Source organism: Symsagittifera roscoffensis, chromosome 9 (assembly GCF_963678635.1).
Source record: "Symsagittifera roscoffensis chromosome 9, txSymRosc1.1, whole genome shotgun sequence".
NCBI lineage: Eukaryota > Metazoa > Xenacoelomorpha > Acoela > Convolutidae > Symsagittifera > Symsagittifera roscoffensis.
Genome location: NC_087070.1, coordinates 32455934 through 32482697, shown reverse-complemented (window position 1 = coordinate 32482697; position 26764 = coordinate 32455934). Strand labels below are relative to the sequence as shown.

Here is a 26764-nt window from a genome sequence, read left to right as displayed (position 1 = left end):
GTACACACAGTGGTTAAGGCACCGATTTTTGTGCAGACAACCAGGAAAATCAAAAGGAAGAGACCCCTAGAACTTTTTGTTAGAGAAGGCAATCAAGCGGTCCAATGGGCCATATTTTTGTAACTTGAAAAACAGATTAAGTGTACGTGACAAAAGTTTGATCGCATTTTTTTCAAGTACAGTTTTTTTAGTTTCTAAAGTTTTGCTGAATTTTTGTTACACTCATTTATCCAGTTTATTTCCCTCCTTTTTATCCATCTTATGTTCATTTTCCTTTAAGACCAAGGGGGGTTGATTACTGAATGTAATGCCCAAACACTGATCCCCTCAGTTTAACCCTATCCCCCCAAAATGTTGGGAAGTACAGTCTTGGAGGGGGGTGAACTGGGTGGAAGTTTGTGCGGTATGAACGTGGAAGGTATGAACGTGAAGGTGGGTGAGGACAGGTGGAAGGTTGTGTGGGAGAGTTAAAAAGATGAGTGTGTGTTGGTGGAGGTGGGTGCTGGAAAGGGTGATGAGCGTAAAGTTGGGGTGATCAAAATGTTTGGCCGTTACGTTCATTAATTGAACACCCTCGGTCCAAACGAAGCTAAACATAAGATGGGGTAGAAAGAGGGAAGTGAACTGGATAATGGAGTGTAACAAAAAGTCATCAAAACTTGAGAAACTAAAAAGTCTTATAAGAAAAAAGTGTGAAGGAGAAAAGTTCGAAACGGCTTAAGTAAGTCTCATTTTGTAATTTTTTATAACACGAGTGTTAAGCCTAGATGAACAGCCGATATTTAAAAACAGATGCGAAGCGGAGCAAAAAAAACATAAGAAAAAAAACTTAAAAAACTAACGAACCAAAAAATTTCGCGTCTATTTAAAAATTAACTAAGGACCCAGCTAAAGCTGGAGATATGTGTTTGGTATATAATGAATTTCTTATGCTGATACGGCACGAAATATGTGATTTCAAAAATTGGAATTTGCCCAGAACCTTAGCTGTTTCTCTACTAAAATAAGTTAGAAGAGTAAAAATCTTTGAGATAATCACATTTCCCAATGAGATAACATTTCTCTTACAAAAAAAGAAGCTGACGCTTCTCCAGGACCCATTATCTCAACCAGTTCTTTCAGTTGAACTTTTCATCTCAATTTCATTGTGTAAACTTTAAGAAAAAAAGAAATATCAAACGTTTCTAAAAAACGGTCAAAGTTCTAAAAAGCGGTCGAAAGGTTTTCCAAAATTCTTTTTCCTGCAAAGAGCAGGTTGCAACCCCTTAAGCTTCTGAAAACTGGATCTCTCGATTGAATGCAACCTGAAAATTGCCAGGAAAACCTGAGGAAAAACTTGAATGTCAGAAACACTCGGCAGTAGCCACATAAGCAGAAGAGTTTATCACAACCCGTTCACTTAAATGAACCCAGAATCTCAAGCATGGAAGGGTAGTTTTCGAAAATATTGAAAACTTTAGGAAACGGTCAAAAATCAAAAAATTGACTATTTCGAGGGCCAAAACTTTATGTGTAAAAAATTTGGGCGTATACGCACAAACAGAGAGTTTTTTGAAACCGTTTTATTCGTTGAAACGAAGCACTTTTATTTGATAGGGGTATTTTTCAAGAAAACGAAAAGAAAATGCGTCAAATACTCCCCCTTTGACTGACTTTTTCGAAGGACTCTCGGGCAGTTTACAGGCACACAGGGGAGTTGGCGATCTTTCAATTGACCCCTTTTTTAAAAACTAGTAGAAGTTTTTTTTTTAATTAAATTTTTCCTACGTATTTGGAAATAAATTTCCGTAATAACAAAAAAAGAAATTACGAAAAGGTTGGGCATCATACAGCGAACAAGAGAGAGCAGAAGGGAGTGTTCAAGTTGTGTTTCCCTTGAAACAAACAAAACTGGTTCTGTAAATCCAATGGTAAAATCAACATTAAAAAAGCACGTAACAAAAAATGATTTCAAGATGAGACAACTAAGTGGACAACAGATAAGCAGACAAATAATTGGCCGACAATTTTTTTAAAGAAAAAATTTCCCATTTGATAAAATAGGACGTGCTCGGATTCGAATCCATATACTTTTCCATCCCAGGCATATTCGTTACCTCCTTGCTAAGTTTGCCGAGAATGCATAGAAGTTTAAACTCATTATGAACCAAGATATAAGTGATTAAAGGTATCCTGTTAAACCAGTTGTTAACCCGAAAAAAGTCTATATTTTAGTTTGATAACGCTTTCTAATCGCAATTGTAAGCACTGCACTCTGCTTTAAACTCTTAGGCAAATTTTCATAATCTATTATAACCGATTAAAACTGACTTGACAAAAAGACAAAAAAGAGGATTACAATCCATTTTTGATCAATTTTAATCAATTAATTTTGACCCTGAAAATCTATTAAAATCAAAAATGATTTAAAAAACTCTGGTACGCAAGTCAGATTTAAAAAATTGTACTGCCTTTTGTTTTTCAATGTGCAAAACTTTAGCCACGATTCAATTGTTTTTTTTTTCGTTTCCAAATTAAACCGAACGAAAAAAAAAAAAAACATTTTTTGTTGTGTTTTTAGCAATCCAAAACCGGGTAAACTTTCATAATTTACGCAAGGATTTTAAGTGAAAGTATCTGACCAGGGGCGGATCTAGGATTTACGCAAGGATTTTAAGTGAAAGAATCTGAGCGGGGCAGATTTTCAAAAAATTTCTAAAACTTAATCAACCTTTTTTTAGGCTGATTAAATTGATTTTCTGAGCTTTTCTAAATTACTGTACAGAAACAATTTAGACCATATTTTTTGCACCGCGGGCAAAGCTTTTAAAAAACAAGGCAAAAAAGGCGTTTTTAGGCACTTTTTGGAAAATTTTGAACAAAAATTGCGCGTTTTTTTGGCGCGCGCTCTCCCCTCGAAATTAGTATATATTGGCGCCAAAGTCGCCTTTAGAAAAATTTTAGTGTCGGTCATCAAAATGGATATCTCAAAATAGTACAAAGGGGGACCCTTTGGGTCGTCAGGGTGTCTAATTCCTTAGGAGGCAGCGGGCGTCACCCCACCCCCCCCCCCCCCCGCCCTCACCTAAATTCGCTGCTGGTGTATCTGGGTAAAGACAAATTCTAAAGAAAATTTTATTTTGAGGTGTTGTTATTCAGGCAATCATAATGCTTGTCAGAGGTGTTCTTGTCGGAATCACCCTCGTCATAAACAACATAGAGTCAGAACTGAATATTGAAAAAAAATTGATAAAATTACAACAAAAAATCCATTCTCATGGTTATATGGGTCAAGAAAATTGAATATATTAGTCAACTTTTTTGCCTGAAGATTCACCCCTGAGTGCAGAAAGTTCTACAAAAGCGGACAAAATAGGGTCTTCATAGTGTTTTGGGTAGAGGCAGATCTAGGATTTTTTCAAGGAGGGGGCGGATTTTAAAAGTTTTTTTTTCGAAATTTTATTGACCTGGCTTTTAGGTCGACCCAATTTGGCTTTTCTTTTTCCGAGCTCTAACAAAACACTATAAAAACCTTTTTTTGACCAAATTTTCTTCGCTGCAGGCAAATTTTAGAAAAAAACAGGCCATACAGGCGTTTTAAGTTTTTTTTTGGAAAGTGTTGACCAAAAAATCAAGTTTAAATAAGTATATATTGGCGCACCCGCCTCCCCCCTAAATCCGCCGGCAGTCTTGGGACAGCTGGGAAAAAGAATATGTTAACTTGACCAAAAAATATGTTAACAAATTTTTGAAAGCGCCTCATAATCAAAATTTAGATCATCGCCTGTGCTTGTTTTATTTGACTGTGGTATCTGAACCAATAAAATTTTATGCCACTTACCCATTCAGAGGTCCAAAAAGACGTAAATGTTACACTAGGGTTTTCTAAAAATTATGTAACAGTTACGAAAGTTTAAATCAAATGAACTAATTTTTGACTGGGTTATATACTCGGTAACATAACTTTCGGATGGTGTATAATTCGGCTGGTTTATTCAGTATTTTCGTTCATGGTTCTATCTGGAATTTGTAATCATCTGCTTTCTAAACTTGATTAAACTTGTGCTTGCAAGAAGCCGTTTGTCGCCATAAACAGAAATTTACGTAAAATAAAGAAATTTATGATGCAATGAAATTTTACGACGAAGGTGATTCCATGGATCCTCTTTCTAGGCCACAGTTTTTTTGTGAATTTTTCAATTTAAATTTCTCAAAATCTGGAAAATAATTGTCAAAATTTAACTCCGTTTTTAAACATGCAACAGATGGATAACTCTTGTCAGATTTGAAAAAAAAACTTTTAATTAGAAGATAAAAAGCACCGATTTTTGAGAGGTTGATATCAATTTGGAAATCTGAAAAGCTCTCTGGTCTATGGCTAATTATTTTTACTTGCTTTGAAAGATCCTTTCCATTTCGCATAAACCGCATGATAATTTATAATGAGGGTTGAACTGAGGTCACTATAAAAGGTTATAAAAGAAAGCTTCATGGCGCAACTGGAAATTTTTTGTCATCGGATATTTTGATATTTTTAGAGATTTATAGAAACCAATAAAGTTACAGGTGGTGTTCTCTTTGCTCTGGTACATAGTAAATAACCGCATTTATCTTTTTCCGGATAAAATCTATAAATAACTCTCTACACAATTTTATTTCTATTATTTTCTAATTTTGAACCAATCTTTTTTCTACTTTTTTAAGACCAATGCTTGGGTTTCAATATTTTTCTTTTTATACAAATATACTTTTGTTACATCTGCTGAATCGAATCCGGAAAGATATGCAATTCCAAAAACTGTTTGACCGAATGACCTTTTATGCTCCAGAATAATTATTTATCAAAACTAGTTGACCTTGCATGACCTTATTTTTGTGTGAAGTTAGCGAACTCAGTTTTAATAAATAGCTTTTATTAATTTGTGATATGAGAGTGCAATTAATAGCAATCAAATTTCAGAACTTCTGAGACCTTGATAAAAATAACACTCTTTTAACCAGGGGTGGATCGAGGTTTTCTCGAGAGGGGTGGATTTTCAAAAAATGTTCGAAGTTTTTGTCAACCAAATTGATTTTCCGAGCGCTCCCAAATCACTAAATAGACCCTGCTTATGCTTAATTTTCTACAGGCGAGTTTTTGAAACAAACATGTCAAAAAAGGCGTTTTTAGGCCCTTTTTGGACAGTTTTGACCAAAAAATTGGGTTTTTTTAAGCTTTTAAGCGCACTCCCCCCTCAAAAGCAATATAAACTATTGCCTTTTCAAAAACTTCAGGGTCAGCAAAACAAAAACGAAGGTATTAAAATAGCACCAAAGGGGGATCCTTTGGGTAGTCAGCGGGCGAATCCCTAAAAGGGGGCGTCCGCCCCCTAAATCCGCTACTGCTTTTAACCAGTGGCGGATTTAGGGGGAGGGGCGGACGCGACCCCACCCCATTCAGGGATTCGACCCCTTGCCGACCCAGAACCCCCGCCCCTCTCGAGAAACCCCTAAATCCGCCCCTGTTTTTAACAAAAATATTTCTTCTTTTTTAATACACTTAGAAACAGTGGAGATTCAGTCATTTTTTGGCGACAGTTATAGAATTTTTATATCTAATCAGGGAAAGTACGAATAGTTGTTTAGAAAAAATCAAAAAAGAAACTTGATGGTAAACAGCGATGAATAAATCTTAGCACTCAACAAAAATAATTCAAAAAAACTTGGAAGGACAGCTTCGAATTACCTCATTGAAAAAGTCTTGTTAGAGCTTTGAAGTTACGGTGAATTACAAAAACCTCCAGAGTTTGGAGCTTCAGTATTTCGTTTGACAGGAATTTGATAGGACTCTGCTCTGCATGTGCCTGCAATTCTATTCGGTCACGAGGTCTCAGTTAAGTTTAGTACAAAAATTTAGTAGAAAATTGTCGTAGCGGTGACACGTTTTTTGAAATATTTCAGATCTTTTTTTGATTTACTAATAAACAAACACCTAGAAAAGTAGTAATAATATTTAAAATTTTACAATAAACTTTTCATTATTTTATAAAAGTTTTCACTGAAGGGTCAATTATAACAAGGGTGTTTTTGAATAACCCAGTCGCACATCTTTATTTATAATACTATTATATGACATGTCGAGTGTATATATCGGCGAGCTTGTTAAACTCACTTTTTGCTTCACGAGAAACCAATCATGTCATCCTCGCAGCACTTTTTTGCTGACTTTCAGATTGGGCACATACCATTGTGGTAATTGAAAATTGTTAAAGCTTTGAAACCGCCTTTTAACTAAACCACCCCTGAAAAATCGACGTGACTGAGTGACCCTGAGTGACCCTAAAAACTGGGAGCTGAACAATCGGAACTATATCAAAAAATGAGAACTTGAACTAAATTTCATTAGGTTCTGACGAATTCACTGCGAACTGAATTCAGATAGGTCAGTATCGTTTTCTTTTGATTGGGATGTGTTTCAATCAGTTGAACTAAATTTCGATTGAAGTTTCGAAATTTCCAATGAACCCGGGTTCTATTGCTAATGCTATCACAAAACATACTTACTATTTTTGAATTGAATCAATAAAAAATAGATTTAGCTTCACCTCACAAACCAATTTAACACATGTTTTCACACCTGTCTTGCTAAACAAAAGCAACAAATTTAAACAATAATTTGGAGCAAAGGAGACCCGAACTTAATTTAAAATTTCAGAAAGGATCACTTTTCAACATTTCCACCAATTTTCAGTGTCTAACGCTCCTCTAAAAATTTGAACTTTGAAAGAAGCCTCAAAAATAAACAAACTTGTTTGTCAGTTCTTCAAGATATGCAAAGTTATGGCGATAATACAGGGGTTCGAGACTTCGTGAATCGTTTCGAAACCGCTTTGTTCGGCTATTCTCTAAACGACGTCTCGTTTTGCTGGGAAACATTTATTCAAGATTCGATTTTTTGTCCGATTTTGTTTGTATTCTACTGGGCTTTGTTCACGATCCTATTCACGTGTCTGTACTTGATTTCAGCCTGGTTTGGATTCGAGTACTTTTACGACAAGAAACAGTTGAACCATGCTCTGTTTCTGAAGGTAAAAACTAACAAAGATATTCCGGAAATTAAGTGTATCACTGCGACTAGAATAAAAAACACTAAAATTAAAAATGCCAAAAATATCAGCTTCATCAAAAACTATATCGTGAGAAAAGTATCTGAGCCTAACTTTTAATTCTTTTAGAAATGTTGTTCTCCGAACACAGCACATATATTTTATGCATTGCATAGCAAAAATTTTCAAATTGCGCAAAAATTGATTAAATTGTTTTGTTTTTTGTTTCATAATGTAACACTTAGTAAGAGAACTGAATAGTAGTACCTAATTATCAACAGAAAGTTGGAATATTTTTCAAAAAATTCAAACAGAATGGTTTTGATTTCATTAATTGAAAGATTTTTTTTATTCATTCAGTTTAACTAACGAAACTTTGCTCAGTTACTGCAACTGTTTTTCGTTAATTCCAATAATCTTGTCGATTATTTCAATTTTATTTCACTTTTCAGAACCAGATCTGGCGTGAACTGAAAGTGTCCTTCGGCACACTTCTATGGACCCCTCCTATGGCCATAGTGCTGTGGGCGCCCATGCGTCTGGGCTACTCTGGACTCCATTGCTGTAGGGACCCCTCATTCGCACAAGAAGCGGCTGTCATCTTCATCAGTGAGTTTAAATTGAGAACTGATTTAAAAACCCACAATATTCCAACATTGGGAGAATATCTATGCGAGGAATTTTAAACATGTACGAAATGAGGCTTGCATAAAATTTGTAAGGTCTTTCTAAGCTTTTTCATGGTTTTGATCTTGGTTTTTAATGAGGCCAGTTCTTTCCACTTACAACTCAAAAACTCAAAAGGTCAAAAGGTCAAGGACGTTTAGGATCTGCGCTCCTTGATAGGGGCGAAAGAAAGACATCCCATCACAGAACAAGCATCTAAAATACTTGCATTCGTCAATTTTGTATGAATCTTATCCTTAGGAAAAATATTATGAATGACGTCCTAAAGCTCTAAGCCAATTCATGACGTACGCTCAACTTTTAAGTTCGACTATGTTTTACTCTCAATTCCGAACCGAGTAAAAATCTATTAATTTGAGCCTGATTCTTGATAATTTAAGAGTAATTTAGGAGAAATCTAAAGCTTCTTTTATTAGGAAATTTTTAAAGAATAATAAACTGTTTTCGGACTACTATAACCCTGATGGTTGTTATAAAACTGCTTTCACAACCATTTAACCTAAGCCTGAGAGATGACCATGAGACCTTATGGTCCTTTTTCAGACGTCTCTGAGCGCAAAAATAGCTTTAGGCCCCTAACTTATTGAGATGTTTTCGTTTCTAGTAATGGTGATTGCGGACGCTGAAGTGTACTGGTGGCACCGCTTCGCCCACCTGCCCATCATGTACCGACACGTGCACAAACGACACCACCAGTTCGTCATCCCCACCCCCTTTGCCAGCTACGCCTTCCACCCCCTCGACAGCTTCATGACCGGACTTCCGTATATGGCTGGCTGCTATCTGTTCCCCATGCACCTGATAACCTTCATGACTCTCCTCGTCTTTTCACACCTGTCCGCTTTCGGAGTACACGAGGGATATTTTGACGTCTGCACTAAATTCCAGAAGTATCTCGTCGGTTCAGCTTTTCATTCGGGTCATCATAAGTTTCTCGTAAAGAACTTCGGACATATTTCCACTTTCTGGGACGTCGTTTGCGGTACGAGTCGCTTCCCGACTTGGAACTCGGAGTTCATGTTCTTGGACACTCTCGCCGTTCAGCCGACTCCTCTTTTGGAAGCGAAGAAGAAGCTACTAAATCGTGTGTTGTCGGCCGATTTACCGAGAACCGCAGTTCCGAAACTGGACGAACTGAAGCACCGAAAACTGTGCAGGAAACTGAGCATTTTGACGACTCAAAGAAGAATAACATAAGCTTCAAAGAGTAATTCGAACTCTGTAATACATGGCATCAATAATTATAGGACTGAATCTGAATGGAACATCGATTTACCATAGGTTTGCATTTGATTGAATAACCCGAGTATTTGAATGAATGATTACTATTATTTTGTATAAAGATTTCAATATGACCTTTCACAACCTTTCTTCACAGAACTTAAGTATGAGGATGATTAATGATCCTGCGAGAGGATAACAGCTCTGCCCCCAAGCTAAAAAAAAAGCAATGAGCACTCTTCGTACTCCTTGAAACCGCTCATCTTAATTAGAAATTAACCGCTTTTTTTCTTCTCGGAAATGCACCACCATACATTATAATAGCGCTTCTGTTTCCTTCCCTAATCTCTTTTACAATTTACATATGAACAAAGGCTCCGTTACCTCCATGAAATCCCGTGTAAATGACTTTTAGCGCAAAACATTCATGATAATTGCTTGTGATTGAGAGTGTAGATCATATGTAAAATGAACTATGCTTAACTATTTTTGTACTATAAGAAAAATTTGACGTCCTGAGTTCTAAATTTACAAAGAAATTCAAGGGTAGTTTTAGCAAAAACAAAATCCATATACAAAAGTCTTCAAAAGTCTTCTTCGCCTTGTTTCATCATTGTTTTGAGTCTTCTCACTCATTATTTTGACGAATTAGCCTGCCTTTGGTTTAATATGGAATAGTATTGGAAAAAACTACGCCATTTGGAAGATATTGAAACCCTTGATATCTCACCTGCGATCGTTTTTTGGAACATTAAAAGTCTTTGGAAACACGCTATACATTTCGTAGCATAATGCGTATGTAACGGCGAATGAATCAAACTCACAAATCAATCCAAACCAAAATAGGGCAGCTTGCTATTTGGCCTAATCATGCATTTCTTTATGAAGCAATGCAAGCCAATTAACCCAAATATTGCATTTTTTGCCTCTAGATTTGTCATTTTGTACTTGACATTGCGATTACTTGCAAACTGGAAAAAAATCTACCACCTTTGCATTTTTGTCAAGTAATAGACAGGATATTATCTTTCTGACTGATGATTCATACACAAAATCTTTGGAAATAGATCGAAAAAAATTTTATTGCAATTATCCGATAGAGTCAATGAGTCAGGAGAAAAATGAGGCAGAAGAAAAAATAGACTATACAGCGTTTTTAAAAAGAAAAAAGTTACAGTGGGATTATGAAAAACAAATAACAAAAGCAAACAAACAAAAAACAATCCATTTTTAGCTATCATTATAGAAACTGTTGGATAAGCTGGTTTAATTTAAAACAGTTGCTAGAGAATTTTCTCAAAATGAATTATTTAAAAACTATTTGGCTCAATGCAAGGGTAGACTACAGGGAGATACTTTTTTTCTGTGTGTCCATTTCGTATCCGACTTACTGCAGTAATCATGTAGAATTTAAGATTATGACACGGTTTTCTACGATTCTGATAGGCTGAAAAATTTCTATCAGTCGTTCTCTCGTTCATGAGAACAGCCACTGTTACAAGATATATAAACTGTTTATCAAACATCGAACGGTTAATCAAAAAAGTGGCCGCAAACATTTGAAATTTTTGTTCGATGATAATTGCTAAGCTCTGATTGATTTCTAATAAAAAAATTTCTCAGCAGCTCAAACCATTGATAACCTTAAGTATAGCAAGCATAACACAAGAATATCACAGAATGTTCCACCACATTCTCAGTTTTTCTAAACTTGTCTTTTCTTAGGCGTCGTGTAATGATAGAACTTTACCAACCTATAAAAAAGAGCTGAATTCAGCATGAACGACTACAATTGTTTTCAAAAAATAAATAAACGAAAAAAAAAAGAAAAAAAAACTTTTACAAAAAATATCAACCAAATATGCCCCAGAAGCAGTAGGATAAGTAAAACAATTCTACTTCATTATTTGCTGCTGATTATCATATATAACTAATTTTGTTCGATTGCTTTACTCGCTCGAACTTTGACTAAAACACAAAAACTTTAAACCGATTTTTCTCGCACTGATAAAAAAATTTTAAAATTTTTTCAGAGTCTTTCAAAACAAGACTGAAAAGGATTTTTATGATATACCACTCGGACCATTCAGATTATAATTTGTGGTACTTAATTTTGCGTGGAAAAAAAAGAATAGGAAGAAAACAAATCAAAACACAACCGAATACAAAACTCTCCCCCTTTTTCATTCGATAGAACAAAAACTCGGTTATTCCATTTAATTTTGGACATATTTATGTGGTATGGTAAAACGTAGTGCGATTTGACATGATATGATATGATATGATATGATATGATATGATATGATATGATATGATATGATATGATATGACAAGATTTAAACGGATATGTTATAATTTGATATGCTATGATATGATATGATAGTATTTGATTGAAAACGATATGATAAGATGTGATAGGAAATGCTGTGATTTGATATGACATGACATGGTATCGCAGGATATGTTACGTTAATAATTTGATTTGATATAATATGATTTGATTTGATATCATTTGGCATGATATGACATGATATGATAAGATTTGACATGATATTAATTGATATGATGTGATGTGATATGATATGATATGATATGATATGATATGATATGATATCGAATGGTTTGATTGGACAACTTATAATATGATGTGAGACCACATGATATGATATGATATGATATGATATGATATGATATGATAAGATAGGATTTGATATAAAATGACATGATATGATATGATATGATACGATATGATGTGACAGGATTTGATGCGAAATTTGTTGATGTGATGTGACATGATGTGATATGACAAGAAATGATTTGATAAGATATGATTTGATAGGATATGAATTGATTTGAAACGAATTGGTTTGATACGATATGACATGTTATGATGTGATATGATATGATATGATTTGATATGATTTGATAGAAAATGATTTGGTTTGTTAAGAAATGATATAATATGATTTGGCTTGATATGATATGAAATGGAATGATATAATTTGATAAAATATGATTTGAATTGAAATGATTTGGTTTGATATGGTTTGGTTTGATATGATTTGATTTAATTTGATCTGATCTGATATGTTATGATAAGACATGATTGGATGTGATTGGATATGATATGATTTGTTATGATGTGGTTTGATTTGTTATGATGGTGTATGATTTGATATGATATGAAATGATTAAGTATGATATGATATGATATGATATGATATGATAAGAAATCTTATGATTAGAAATTGTATGATATAATTTTATAAGATTTGAAATGGTAAGATTTGAGATTACTTGATATGCTATGACATGATATGATATGATATTATATGATATGATTTGATGTGATATTATTTGATATGATATACTTTGAAGTGATTATATATAATGTGATATGACAATACATGACGTGACACGATATGATATGATACAATATGATATGATATGATTTGATTTGATATGATTTTATATGACATGGTATGAATTGATTTGATATGAATTCATATGATTTGATACGATATGATTTGATTTGAAATGATTTGTTTTGATATGATTTGATATGATACGATTTGATATGATATGTATGATATGAAATGATGCGATATGATATGATAAGATATGATATGATAGAATATGATTTGACTTGATGTGGTATGTTATCGTATGGTATCATTTGATGTGATATGATATGTTATGATATCAGTGATTCGATGTGATAGATATGATGTGATTTGTTATGACGTGGTTTGATCTGATATAATTTGAATTGTTAGCATATGATATGATATGATATGATTTGATAGGATAAGATATGATATGATATGATTTGATATGAGTTTAAATGATAAGATTTGATCTGATTTGATATGATATGAAATGATATGATAAGATATGATAAGAAAACCTTGTGATTAAAAATGGTATGATATGATTTGATATGATTTGAAATGGTACGATATATGAGATGACATGATATGATATGATTTGGTATGATATGAAATGATATGGTATGATATGATATGATATGATATAATATGATATGATCTGATGTGATATTATATAATAGAATAAGATTTGAATTGATATGATATGATATTATATTATTTGACATGATATGATATGATATGATAAGATTTGACATGATATTAATTGATATGATGTGATGTGATATGATATGTTATGATATGATATGATATGATACGATATGATATGATATGATATGATATGATATCGAATGGTTTGATTGGACAACTTATAATATGATGTGAGACCATATGATATGATATGATATGATATGATATGATATGATAAGATAGGATTTGATATAAAATGACATGATATGATATGATATGATACGATATGATGTGACAGGATTTGATGCGAAATTTGTTGATGTGATGTGATATGATGTGATATGACAAGAAATGATTTGATAAGATATGATATGATATGATATGATATGATTTGACATGTTGTGAGATGATATGATATAATATGACATGATATGATGTGATTTTTGTGATAAGAAAAGATTTGATGCGTTAACATATGATATGAATCGATATGATATGATATTATATGACTTGATAATATGTGATATGATTTGAAACGATGTGATTTGATAGGATATGAATTGATTTGAAACGAATTGGTTTGATACGATATGACATGTTATGATGTGATATGATATGATATGATTTGATATGATTTGATAGAAAATGATTTGGTTTGTTAAGATATGATATAATATGATTTGGCTTGATATGATATGAAATGGAATGATATAATTTGATAAAATATGATTTGAATTGAAATGATTTGGTTTGATATGGTTTGGTTTGATATGATTTGATTTATTTTGATCTGATCTGATATGTTATGATAAGACATGATTGGATGTGATTGGATATGATATGATTTGTTATGATGTGGTTTGATTTGTTATGATGGTGTATGATTTGATATGATATGAAATGATTAAGTATGATATGATATGATATGATATGATATGATAAGAAATCTTATGATTAGAAATTGTATGATATAATTTTATAAGATTTGCAATGGTAAGATTTGAGATGACTTGATATGCTATGACATGATATGATATGATACTATGTGATATGATTTGATGTGATATTATTTGATATGATATACTTTGAAGTGATTATATATGACTTATGATATGACAATACATGACGTGATATGACAATACATGACGTGAGACGATATGATATGATACAATATGATATGATATGATTTGATTTGATATGATTTTATATGACATGGTATGAATTGATTTGATATGAATTCATATGATTTGATACGATATGATTTGATTTGAAATGATTTGTTTTGATATGATTTGATATGATACGATTTGATATGATATGTATGATATGAAATGATGCGATATGATATGATAAGATATGATATGATAGAATATGATTTGACTTGGTGTGGTATGTTATCGTATGGTATCATTTGATGTGATATGATATGTTATGATATCAGTGATTTGATGTGATAGATATGATGTGATTTGTTATGACGTGGTTTGATCTGAAATAATTTGAATTGCTAGGATATGATATGATATGATATGATTTGATAGGATAAGATATGATATGATTTGATTTGATATGAGTTTAAATGATAAGATTTGATCTGATTTGATATGGTAAGATATGATATGATAAGATATGATAAGAAAACCTTGTGATTAAAAATGGTATGATATGATTTGATATGATTTGAAATGGTACGATATATGAGATGACATGATATGATATGATTTGGTATGATATGAAATGATATGGTATGATATGATATGATATGATATGATATGATCTGATGTGATATTATATAATAGAATATGATTTGAATTGATATGATATGATATTATATTATTTGACATGATTTGAAATGATATGGAATGATATGATTTGATAAGATATGATTTGATTTGAAATGATTTGTTTTGTTATGATATGACATGACATGATATGATATCATTTGATATGATATGATGTTATATAATAGGTTATGATTTGATTCGATAAATTTTGATTTTATACGATTGGACATGATATGATATGATATGATATGATGTGATATTTTATGATAGAACTTGATTTGATTCGATATGATATGATATCCAATGATCTGACAAGATCTGATATGATATGGAATGATATGATTTGATGAGATATGATTTGGTTTGAAATGATTTGGCGTGTGTTGATATGAAATGATGTGATATGATATGATGTGATATGATATGATATGATATGATATGATATGATATGATATGATATGATATGATCTGATGTGATATTATTTGTTATAATTTGATTTGATTTGATATGATATGATATCATATGAATTGACATGAATTGATATGATATGGAATGATATGATTTGATAAGATATGAGTTGATTTGAAATGATTTGGTTTGGTTTGTTATGATATGACATGATGTGATATGATATCATATGATATGATATGATTTTATATAATAGATTATGATTTGATTCGATAGAGTTTGATATTATACGATTGAACATGATATGATATGATATGATATGAAATGATATGATATGATATGATATGATATGATGTGATATTATATGATAGAATTTGATTTGATTCGATGTGATATGATATTCAATGATTTGACAAGATCTGATATGATATGGAATGATATGATTTGATAAGATATGAGTTGATTAGAAATGATTTGGTTTTTTATGTTATGACATGATGTGATATGATATCATATGATATGATATGATATTATATAATAGATTATGATTTGATTTGACAAAATATGATATTGTATGATTAGAAATGATATGATATGATAAGATATGATTTGATATTATATGATAGAATATGATTTGATTCGAGATGATGTGATATTCAATGATTTGACAAGATCTGATATGATATGGAATATGATTTGATAAAATATGATTTGATTTGAAATGATTTGGTTTGATATGATATGATATGATTTGATATGAAATGATTTGTTATGATCTGACATTATTTGATGTGATATGATATGATATGATTTGTTATGATGTGGTACGAATTTTTATGATGTGGTAAGATTTGATATGATTTGATATGATAAGAAATCTCTTGATTGGAAATGGTATGATATGATATGATAAGATTTAAAATGGTAGGAGATGAGATGACTTGATATGATATTATTTGATTTGATTTGATGTGATATGATTTGATACGATATCTTTCGATGTGATGTGATCTGATATGACATGACAATACATGACGTGACATGATATGATTTGATATGATATGATATTATATATGATTTGACATGATATGATATGGATTGATCTGGTTTGATACGATATGAATTAATTTGCAATGTTTTGGTTTGATATGAGATGATACGATTTGATATGATATGATATGTTACGATTTGTTATGATGTGGTATCTTTTTTTGTGATGTGGTATGTTTTGATATGAAATGATATGGAATGATTTAGTTTGATATGATATGGTATGATAAAATAAGATATGATATGACGAGAAATATTTTGACTAGAAATGGTATGATATGATTTGATGAGATTTAAAATGATATGATATGTAATGATTTGATATGATATGATATGATTTGATATGATATGATTTGATGTGATTTGATTTGATACAATTTCTTGTAGTGTGATGTGATATGATGTGGCATGACAATACATGACGTGACATGCTATGATAGGATATGATATGGTATGATATGATTTGACATGATGTGACACGATATGATTTGATACGATATGATATGATATGATATGATTTGATTTGAGTTATGATTTGATATGGCATGGTATGATTTGATATAATATGATAAGATATGATTTGACATGATGTGATATGATTTGACATGTTGTGATATTATATTAAATGCTATGATTTGATATGATGTGATATATTGTGCTAAGAAAAGATTTGATTTGTTTAGATATGATATGATTTCATATGATATGATATTATATTGTTCGAAATGATATGATTTGATATGAATTGATTTGATTTGATAAGATATGTTTTGGTTTGAAATGAAATGGTTTGTTTTGATAAGATATGGTTTTGATATGATTTGATTCGATGTGGTATGATATTGTACGATATCAAGTGATATGATATGATATGATAGGTTATGAAATGACGCGATTTGATGTGATCTGATACGATGTGATTTTCCATGATGTGGTCTGACTTGATATGATTTGATTTGATATGACTTGATATGATATGATGTGATATGAAAAGATACAATTTGATATGATATTATATGATAAGACATGATCTGATTGATATGATACGATATGATATTATATGATATGATATGTAATGATATGGTACGATGTGATATGATATGATAAGATATGATATGATATGATATAATATGATATGATATGATTTAATATGATATGGTACCATATGATATGATATGATATGATATGATATGATATAATATGATACGATATAATATGATATGATAATGATGTGATATTATTTGATGTTATATGACTTGATATTACGATATGATACGATATGTTTCGATGTGATATGATTTGATACAATTTCTTGTAATTTGATGTGATATGATGTGGCATGACAATACATGACGTGACATGCTATGATAGGATATGATATGATATGATATGATTTGACATGATGTGACACGATATGATATAATACGATATGATATGATATGATATGATTTGAGGTATGATTTGATATGGCATGGTATGATTTGATATAAAATGATAAGATATGATTTGATATGATATAATCTGGTATGATATGATTTGATATGATTTAATTTCATATCACTTGAAATGATTTGATTTGATATGATAAGTTATGATTTGACATGATATGATATGATTTGACATGTCTTGATAATATATTTAATGATATGATTTGCTATGATGTGATATTTTGTGATAAGAAAAGATTTGATTCGTTTAGATTTGATAGGATATCATATGATATGATATTATACTGTTTGAAATGATATGATATGATATGAAATGATATGATTTGATAAGATAAGATTTGATATGATATGATGTCATATTTTGTAAGGTAACGGTTTGATGTGAAAGATAAGATATGATGTGACATGATATGATTTGATATGATATGATGTGATATGATATGATATGACATGGTGTAAGGTGATATGATGTGGTTTGAGAAGATAAGATATGATATGATATAATATGCTATGATTTGATAGGATATTTTAATATGATAAGACATGATGCGGCGTGATTTGATATGATACGTTATGATATGCTAAGGATAGACGGTTGCTGAGCAAACAGCGCAGAATGTTCCGACAACTTTCTCAATTTTTTCCAATGTACGTGTCTTCTCTTAGGCATCGTGTGATGATAGAACTCTAAGAACCCTTAAAATTGAATTAGGAACAAACACCTACAATTGTCTTCAAAATGTAAATGAACAAAAAAAACTGAAAAAGAAACTTTTACAAAATGTATCAGTTTTTTGATATTCTTTTCCTAGAAGCGCTAAATTAAGTTAAAACATTGCAGTTTATGATTTGCTGCTGATAATCATAAATAACAAAGAAAAAATTCAGTTGCTTTACGCGATCGAAGCTTGACTAAAACACAAAAGTTTTAAACCGTTTTTTCTTGTATTGGAAATAAATTTTTGAAAGTTCTCAGAGTCGCTCAAAACAAGACGTTCATCGGAAACAAATATTAGACATGTGTGTGTGTTTTGGTAGGATGTACTGTGATATGACATGGTATAATAAGATAAAATTTAATATGATATGATTTGATATGATATGATATGATATGCTAAGATATGGTTTGATATTACATGATATGTTTTTTTCTGATTTGATAAGATGTGATATGAAAAGCTGTGATTTGACATGATCTGAGGCCGTTTGCTATAACAGGATACGATATGATTTGATATGTTTTGATAGAACTTTAAAAGAAAAGATTCCAAATGAGGTCATTTAATGTGGTATGAAATTAGGTGTTTGAACATGATGTGATAAAGTATGCTATTGTGCCAGTCCCCTGGATTGGCACAGTCGAACCTACCGACGCCCGTCGAAAAGAACATTAGGGCGTTGGCACCGAAATTGTGTTGAAAAAGATGCTCAGATTGTTCTACAATTTTAAATTTTCAAAATTTCGATTTCAGCTAAAACATTTCGAAGAGATGCGAAAAACGGCAATTTTGACCGGAAATAGACGCAAAAACACAGAATCGAATTACAAGACAAAAATCAGTCGAAAAGCGCAGTTAAAAATAGAAGCGAAACGAAGCCTCTTACCGTGGCAACAAGACACGATGAGGTGCTGATTGAAAGAAGATCTTATAGACGGAAGATCTCTTTAGACACTCGGGACGTATCCGAACCCTCCCGTGCCAAAAGATCAGAGAGATAATGATTTTATCTCCAGGAGAGTGCGGAATTGGAGGGCCGGTGGGCAGGGACTGTTAAAAACATTAACTGTATGTTTTTACTGTTGCAATGCCATGAACGTATTTAATTCACTCCAATGTTGTTTAGTATTTCAGAGCATGAGTGATTAGAGGCGAGGAAAGAGTCAACCCATCTCTAATGGGTCTAGTAAATACTTGTCACTAAAAATTATTAAAATATGGGTTATTAGCCATGTTTTTAGTAGTAATCACGTTGTCTGGGGATCCGAGACCCAGCTATGTGGCTATTTTTGCATGTAAGTGAAAACTGATCAAAAGTCGTTTTGACTGATGTCCTAAAATGATATTTCATTTCTTAGCCCTTAACAGGCCAGAAAACAACTGGTTAGGTCAAGAGGGTTAAAAACGAGTATAATTAAGGTAACTGACGCAGCCATTTGTCAATGGTTACTTATTCTACGCTCCGTCGTTGTGTAGTGTCTGAGTAAATGTTACTTATGATATGATATGATATGATATGATATGATATGATATGATATGATATTATATGATATGATATGATATGATATGATATGATAAGATATGATATGATATAATATGATATGATATGATAGGATATGATATGATTTGATATGATATGATATGATATGATATGAGATGATATGATATGATATGATATGATATGATATGATATGATATGATATGATATGATATGATATGATATGATATGATTTGATTTGATATCATTTGATATGATTTGATTTGATATGATATGATATGATATGATATGATGAGATATGATACGATATGATATGATATGATATGATTTGATTTATTATGATATCATATGATAGAATATGATATGATATGATAAGATACAATTTGATGAAACCTGATTTGATATGTTCTGGTATGATTTGATTTGAAATGATATAATATGTTTTGATATGATATGATATGATTTGATATGATATGATATGATATGATATGATATGATATGATATGATATGATATGATATGATATGATATGATATGATATGATATGATATGATTTGATTTGATATCATATGATATGATTTGATATGAAATGATATGATATGATATGATATGATGAGATATGATATGATATGATATGATTTGATTTATTATGATATCATATGATAGAATATGATATGATATGATAAGATACGATTTGATGAAACCTGATTTGATATGTTCTGGTATGATATGATTTGAAATGATATGATATGATTTGATTTGATATCATATGATATGATTTGATTTGATATGATATGATATGATATGATATGATATGATATGATATGATATGATATGATATGATTTGATTTGATATCATATGATATGATTTGATATGAAATGATATGATATGATATGATATGATGAGATATGATATGATATGATATGATTTGATTTATTATGATATCATATGATAGAATATGATATGATATGATAAGATACGATTTGATGAAAACTGATTTGATATGTTCTGGTATGATATGATTTGAAATGATATAATTTGTTTTGATATGATATGATATGATATGATATGATATGATATGATATGATATGATATGATATGATATGATATGATATGATATGATATGATATGATTTGATTTGATATCATATGATATGATATGATATGATATGATATGATATGAGATGATATGATATGATATGATTTGATTTGATATCATATGATATGATTTGATTTGATATGATATGATATGATATTATATGATGAGATATGATACGATATGATATGATATGATATGATTTGATTTATTATGATATCATATGATAGAATATGATATGATATGATAAGATACAATTTGATGAAACCTGATTTGATATGTTCTGGTATGATTTGATTTGAAATGATATAATATGTTTTGATATGATATGATATGATTTGATATGATATGATATGATATGATATGATATGATATGATATGATATGATATGATATGATATGATATGATATGATTTGATTTGATATCATATGCTATGATTTGATAGGATATTTTAATATGATAAGACATGATGCGGCGTGATTTGATATGATACGTTATGATATGCTAAGGATAGACGGTTGCTGAGCAAACAGCGCAGAATGTTCCGACAACTTTCTCAATTTTTTCCAATGTACGTGTCTTCTCTTAGGCATCGTGTGATGATAGAACTCTAAGAACCCTTAAAATTGAATTAGGAACAAACACCTACAATTGTCTTCAAAATGTAAATGAACAAAAAAAACTGAAAAAGAAACTTTTACAAAATGTATCAGTTTTTTGATATTCTTTTCCTAGAAGCGCTAAATTAAGTTAAAACATTGCAGTTTATGATTTGCTGCTGATAATCATAAATAACAAAGAAAAAATTCAGTTGCTTTACGCGATCGAAGCTTGACTAAAACACAAAAGTTTTAAACCGTTTTTTCTTGTATTGGAAATAAATTTTTGAAAGTTCTCAGAGTCGCTCAAAACAAGACGTTCATCGGAAACAAATATTAGACATGTGTGTGTGTTTTGGTAGGATGTACTGTGATATGACATGGTATAATAAGATAAAATTTAATATGATATGATTTGATATGATATGATATGATATGCTAAGATATGGTTTGATATTACATGATATGTTTTTTTCTGATTTGATAAGATGTGATATGAAAAGCTGTGATTTGACATGATCTGAGGCCGTTTGCTATAACAGGATACGATATGATTTGATATGTTTTGATAGAACTTTAAAAGAAAAGATTCCAAATGAGGTCATTTAATGTGGTATGAAATTAGGTGTTTGAACATGATGTGATAAAGTATGCTATTGTGCCAGTCCCCTGGATTGGCACAGTCGAACCTACCGACGCCCGTCGAAAAGAACATTAGGGCGTTGGCACCGAAATTGTGTTGAAAAAGATGCTCAGATTGTTCTACAATTTTAAATTTTCAAAATTTCGATTTCAGCTAAAACATTTCGAAGAGATGCGAAAAACGGCAATTTTGACCGGAAATAGACGCAAAAACACAGAATCGAATTACAAGACAAAAATCAGTCGAAAAGCGCAGTTAAAAATAGAAGCGAAACGAAGCCTCTTACCGTGGCAACAAGACACGATGAGGTGCTGATTGAAAGAAGATCTTATAGACGGAAGATCTCTTTAGACACTCGGGACGTATCCGAACCCTCCCGTGCCAAAAGATCAGAGAGATAATGATTTTATCTCCAGGAGAGTGCGGAATTGGAGGGCCGGTGGGCAGGGACTGTTAAAAACATTAACTGTATGTTTTTACTGTTGCAATGCCATGAACGTATTTAATTCACTCCAATGTTGTTTAGTATTTCAGAGCATGAGTGATTAGAGGCGAGGAAAGAGTCAACCCATCTCTAATGGGTCTAGTAAATACTTGTCACTAAAAATTATTAAAATATGGGTTATTAGCCATGTTTTTAGTAGTAATCACGTTGTCTGGGGATCCGAGACCCAGCTATGTGGCTATTTTTGCATGTAAGTGAAAACTGATCAAAAGTCGTTTTGACTGATGTCCTAAAATGATATTTCATTTCTTAGCCCTTAACAGGCCAGAAAACAACTGGTTAGGTCAAGAGGGTTAAAAACGAGTATAATTAAGGTAACTGACGCAGCCATTTGTCAATGGTTACTTATTCTACGCTCCGTCGTTGTGTAGTGTCTGAGTAAATGTTACTTATGATATGATATGATATGATATGATATGATATGATATGATATGATATTATATGATATGATATGATATGATATGATATGATAAGATATGATATGATATAATATGATATGATATGATAGGATATGATATGATTTGATATGATATGATATGATATGATATGAGATGATATGATATGATATGATATGATATGATATGATATGATATGATATGATATGATATGATTTGATTTGATATCATATGATATGATTTGATTTGATATGATATGATATGATATGATATGATGAGATATGATACGATATGATATGATATGATATGATTTGATTTATTATGATATCATATGATAGAATATGATATGATATGATAAGATACAATTTGATGAAACCTGATTTGATATGTTCTGGTATGATTTGATTTGAAATGATATAATATGTTTTGATATGATATGATATGATTTGATATGATATGATATGATATGATATGATATGATATGATATGATATGATATGATATGATATGATATGATATGATATGATATGATATGATATGATTTGATTTGATATCATATGATATGATTTGATATGAAATGATATGATATGATATGATATGATGAGATATGATATGATATGATATGATTTGATTTATTATGATATCATATGATAGAATATGATATGATATGATAAGATACGATTTGATGAAACCTGATTTGATATGTTCTGGTATGATATGATTTGAAATGATATAATATGTTTTGATATGATATGATATGATATGATATGATATGATATGATATGATATGATATGATATGATATGATATGATATGATATGATATGATATGATATGATATGATTTGATTTGATATCATATGATATGATATGATATGATATGATATGATATGAGATGATATGATATGATATGATTTGATTTGATATCATATGATATGATTTGATTTGATATGATATGATATGATATTATATGATGAGATATGATACGATATGATATGATATGATATGATTTGATTTATTATGATATCATATGATAGAATATGATATGATATGATAAGATACAATTTGATGAAACCTGATTTGATATGTTCTGGTATGATTTGATTTGAAATGATATAATATGTTTTGATATGATATGATATGATTTGATATGATATGATATGATATGATATGATATGATATGATATGATATGATATGATATGATATGATTTGATTTGATATCATATGATATGATTTGATATGAAATGATATGATATGATATGATATGATGAGATATGATATGATATGATATGATTTGATTTATTATGATATGATATGATAAGATACGATTTGATGAAACCTGATTTGATATGTTCTGGTATGATATGATTTGAAATGATTTAATATGTTTTGATATGATATGATATGATATGATATGATATGATATGATATGATATGATATGATATGATATGATATGATATGATATGATATGATATGATATGATATGATTTGATTTGATATCATATGATATGATATGATATGATATGATATGATATGAGATGATATGATATGATATGATATGATATGATATGATATGATATGATATGATATGATATGATATGTTTGATTTGATATCATATGATATGATTTGATATGATATGATATGATATGATATGATATGATGAGATATGATATGATATGATATGATATGATATGATATGATTTGATTTATTATGATATCATATGATAGAATATGATATGATATGATAAGATACAATTTGATGAAACCTGATTTGATATGTTCTGGTATGATTTGATTTGAAATGATATAATATGTTTTGATATGATATGATATGATTTGATATGATATGATATGATATGATATGATATGATATGATATGATATGATATGATATGATATGATATGATTTGATTTGATATCATATGATATGATTTGATATGAAATGATATGATATGATATGATATGATGAGATATGATATGATATGATACGATATGATTTGATTTATTATGATATCATATGATAGAATATGATATGATATGATAAGATACGATTTGATGAAACCTGATTTGATATGTTCTGGTATGATATGATTTGAAATGATATAATATGTTTTGATATAATATGATATGATATGATATGATATGATATGATATGATTTGATTTGATATCATATGATATGATTTGATATGATATGATATGATATGATATGATATGATATGATATGATATGATATGATATGATATGATATGATATGATTTGATTTGATATCATATGATATGATATGATATGATATGATATGATATGATATGAGATGATATGATATGATATGATATGATATGATATGATATGATATGATATGATATGATATGTTTGATTTGATATCATATGATATGATATGATATGATATGATATGATATGATATGATATGATGAGATATGATATGATATGATATGATTTGATTTGATTTATTATGATATCATATGATAGAATATGATATGATATGATAAGATACAATTTGATGAAACCTGATTTGATATGTTCTGGTATGATTTGATTTGAAATGATATAATATGTTTTGATATGATATGATATGATTTGATATGATATGATATGATATGATATGATTTGATATGATATGATATGATATGATATGATATGATATGATATGATATGATATGATATGATATGATATGATATGATATGATTTGATTTGATATCATATGATATGATTTGATATGAAATGATATGATATGATATGATATGATGAGATATGATATGATATGATATGATTTGATTTATTATGATATCATATGATAGAATATGATATGATATGATAAGATACGATTTGATGAAACCTGATTTGATATGTTTCTGGTATGATTTGATTTGAAATGATATAATATGTTTTGATATGATATGATATGATTTGATATGATATGATATGATATGATATGATATGATATGATATGATATGATATGATATGATATGATATGATATGATATGATATGATATGATATGATATGATATGATTTGATTTGATATCATATGATATGATTTGATATGAAATGATATGATATGATATGATATGATGAGATATGATATGATATGATATGATTTGATTTATTATGATATCATATGATAAAATATGATATGATATGATAAGATACGATTTGATGAAACCTGATTTGATATGTTCTGGTATGATATGATTTGAAATGATATAATATGTTTTGATATGATATGATATGATATGATATGATATGATATGATATGATATGATATGATATGATATGATATGATATGATATGATATGATATGATATGATATGATATGATTTGATTTGATATCATATGATATGATATGATGTGATATGATATGATATGAGATGATATGATATGATATGATATGATATGATATGATATGATATGATATGATATGATATGATATGATATGTTTGATTTGATATCATATGATATGATTTGATATGATATGATATGATATGATATGATATGATGAGATATGATATGATATGATATGATATGATTTGATTTATTATGATATCATATGATAG

The 26764-nt window shown here is 30.0% G+C and overlaps 3 protein-coding genes across 3 annotated transcripts in view; 2 read left to right on the top strand and 1 right to left on the bottom strand.

The window, feature by feature from the left end:
• The window catches only part of LOC134854647 (uncharacterized), a 350978-nt gene that overhangs the window by 72794 nt on the left and 251420 nt on the right, over positions 1-26764 (top strand). The gene's annotated exons all lie outside the window — the stretch shown is intronic.
• LOC134854648 (transmembrane protein 208-like) overlaps positions 1-26764 on the bottom strand; it is a 412118-nt gene that overhangs the window by 255526 nt on the left and 129828 nt on the right. The gene's annotated exons all lie outside the window — the stretch shown is intronic.
• Positions 6652-9066, top strand: LOC134854443 (lathosterol oxidase-like). Its single transcript, XM_063870694.1, has 3 exons — positions 6652-7046; positions 7517-7673; positions 8356-9066. Exons 1-3 carry the CDS (start codon positions 6789-6791, stop codon positions 8946-8948), a joined length of 1008 nt encoding a protein of 335 aa, XP_063726764.1. The 5' UTR covers positions 6652-6788; the 3' UTR covers positions 8949-9066.

What these genes read in the sequence shown, in the direction of transcription:
- LOC134854443 (XM_063870694.1), top strand. Translation starts at nt 6,789, where the DNA reads ATGCAAAGTTATGGCGATAATACAGGGGTTCGAGACTTCGTGAATCGT. An exon ending in ACCATGCTCTGTTTCTGAAG is followed by an intron (nt 7,047 to 7,516) that starts GTAAAAACTAAC and finishes TTCACTTTTCAG; the next exon opens with AACCAGATCTGGCGTGAACT. An exon ending in AGCGGCTGTCATCTTCATCA is followed by an intron (nt 7,674 to 8,355) that starts GTGAGTTTAAAT and finishes TTTCGTTTCTAG; the next exon opens with TAATGGTGATTGCGGACGCT.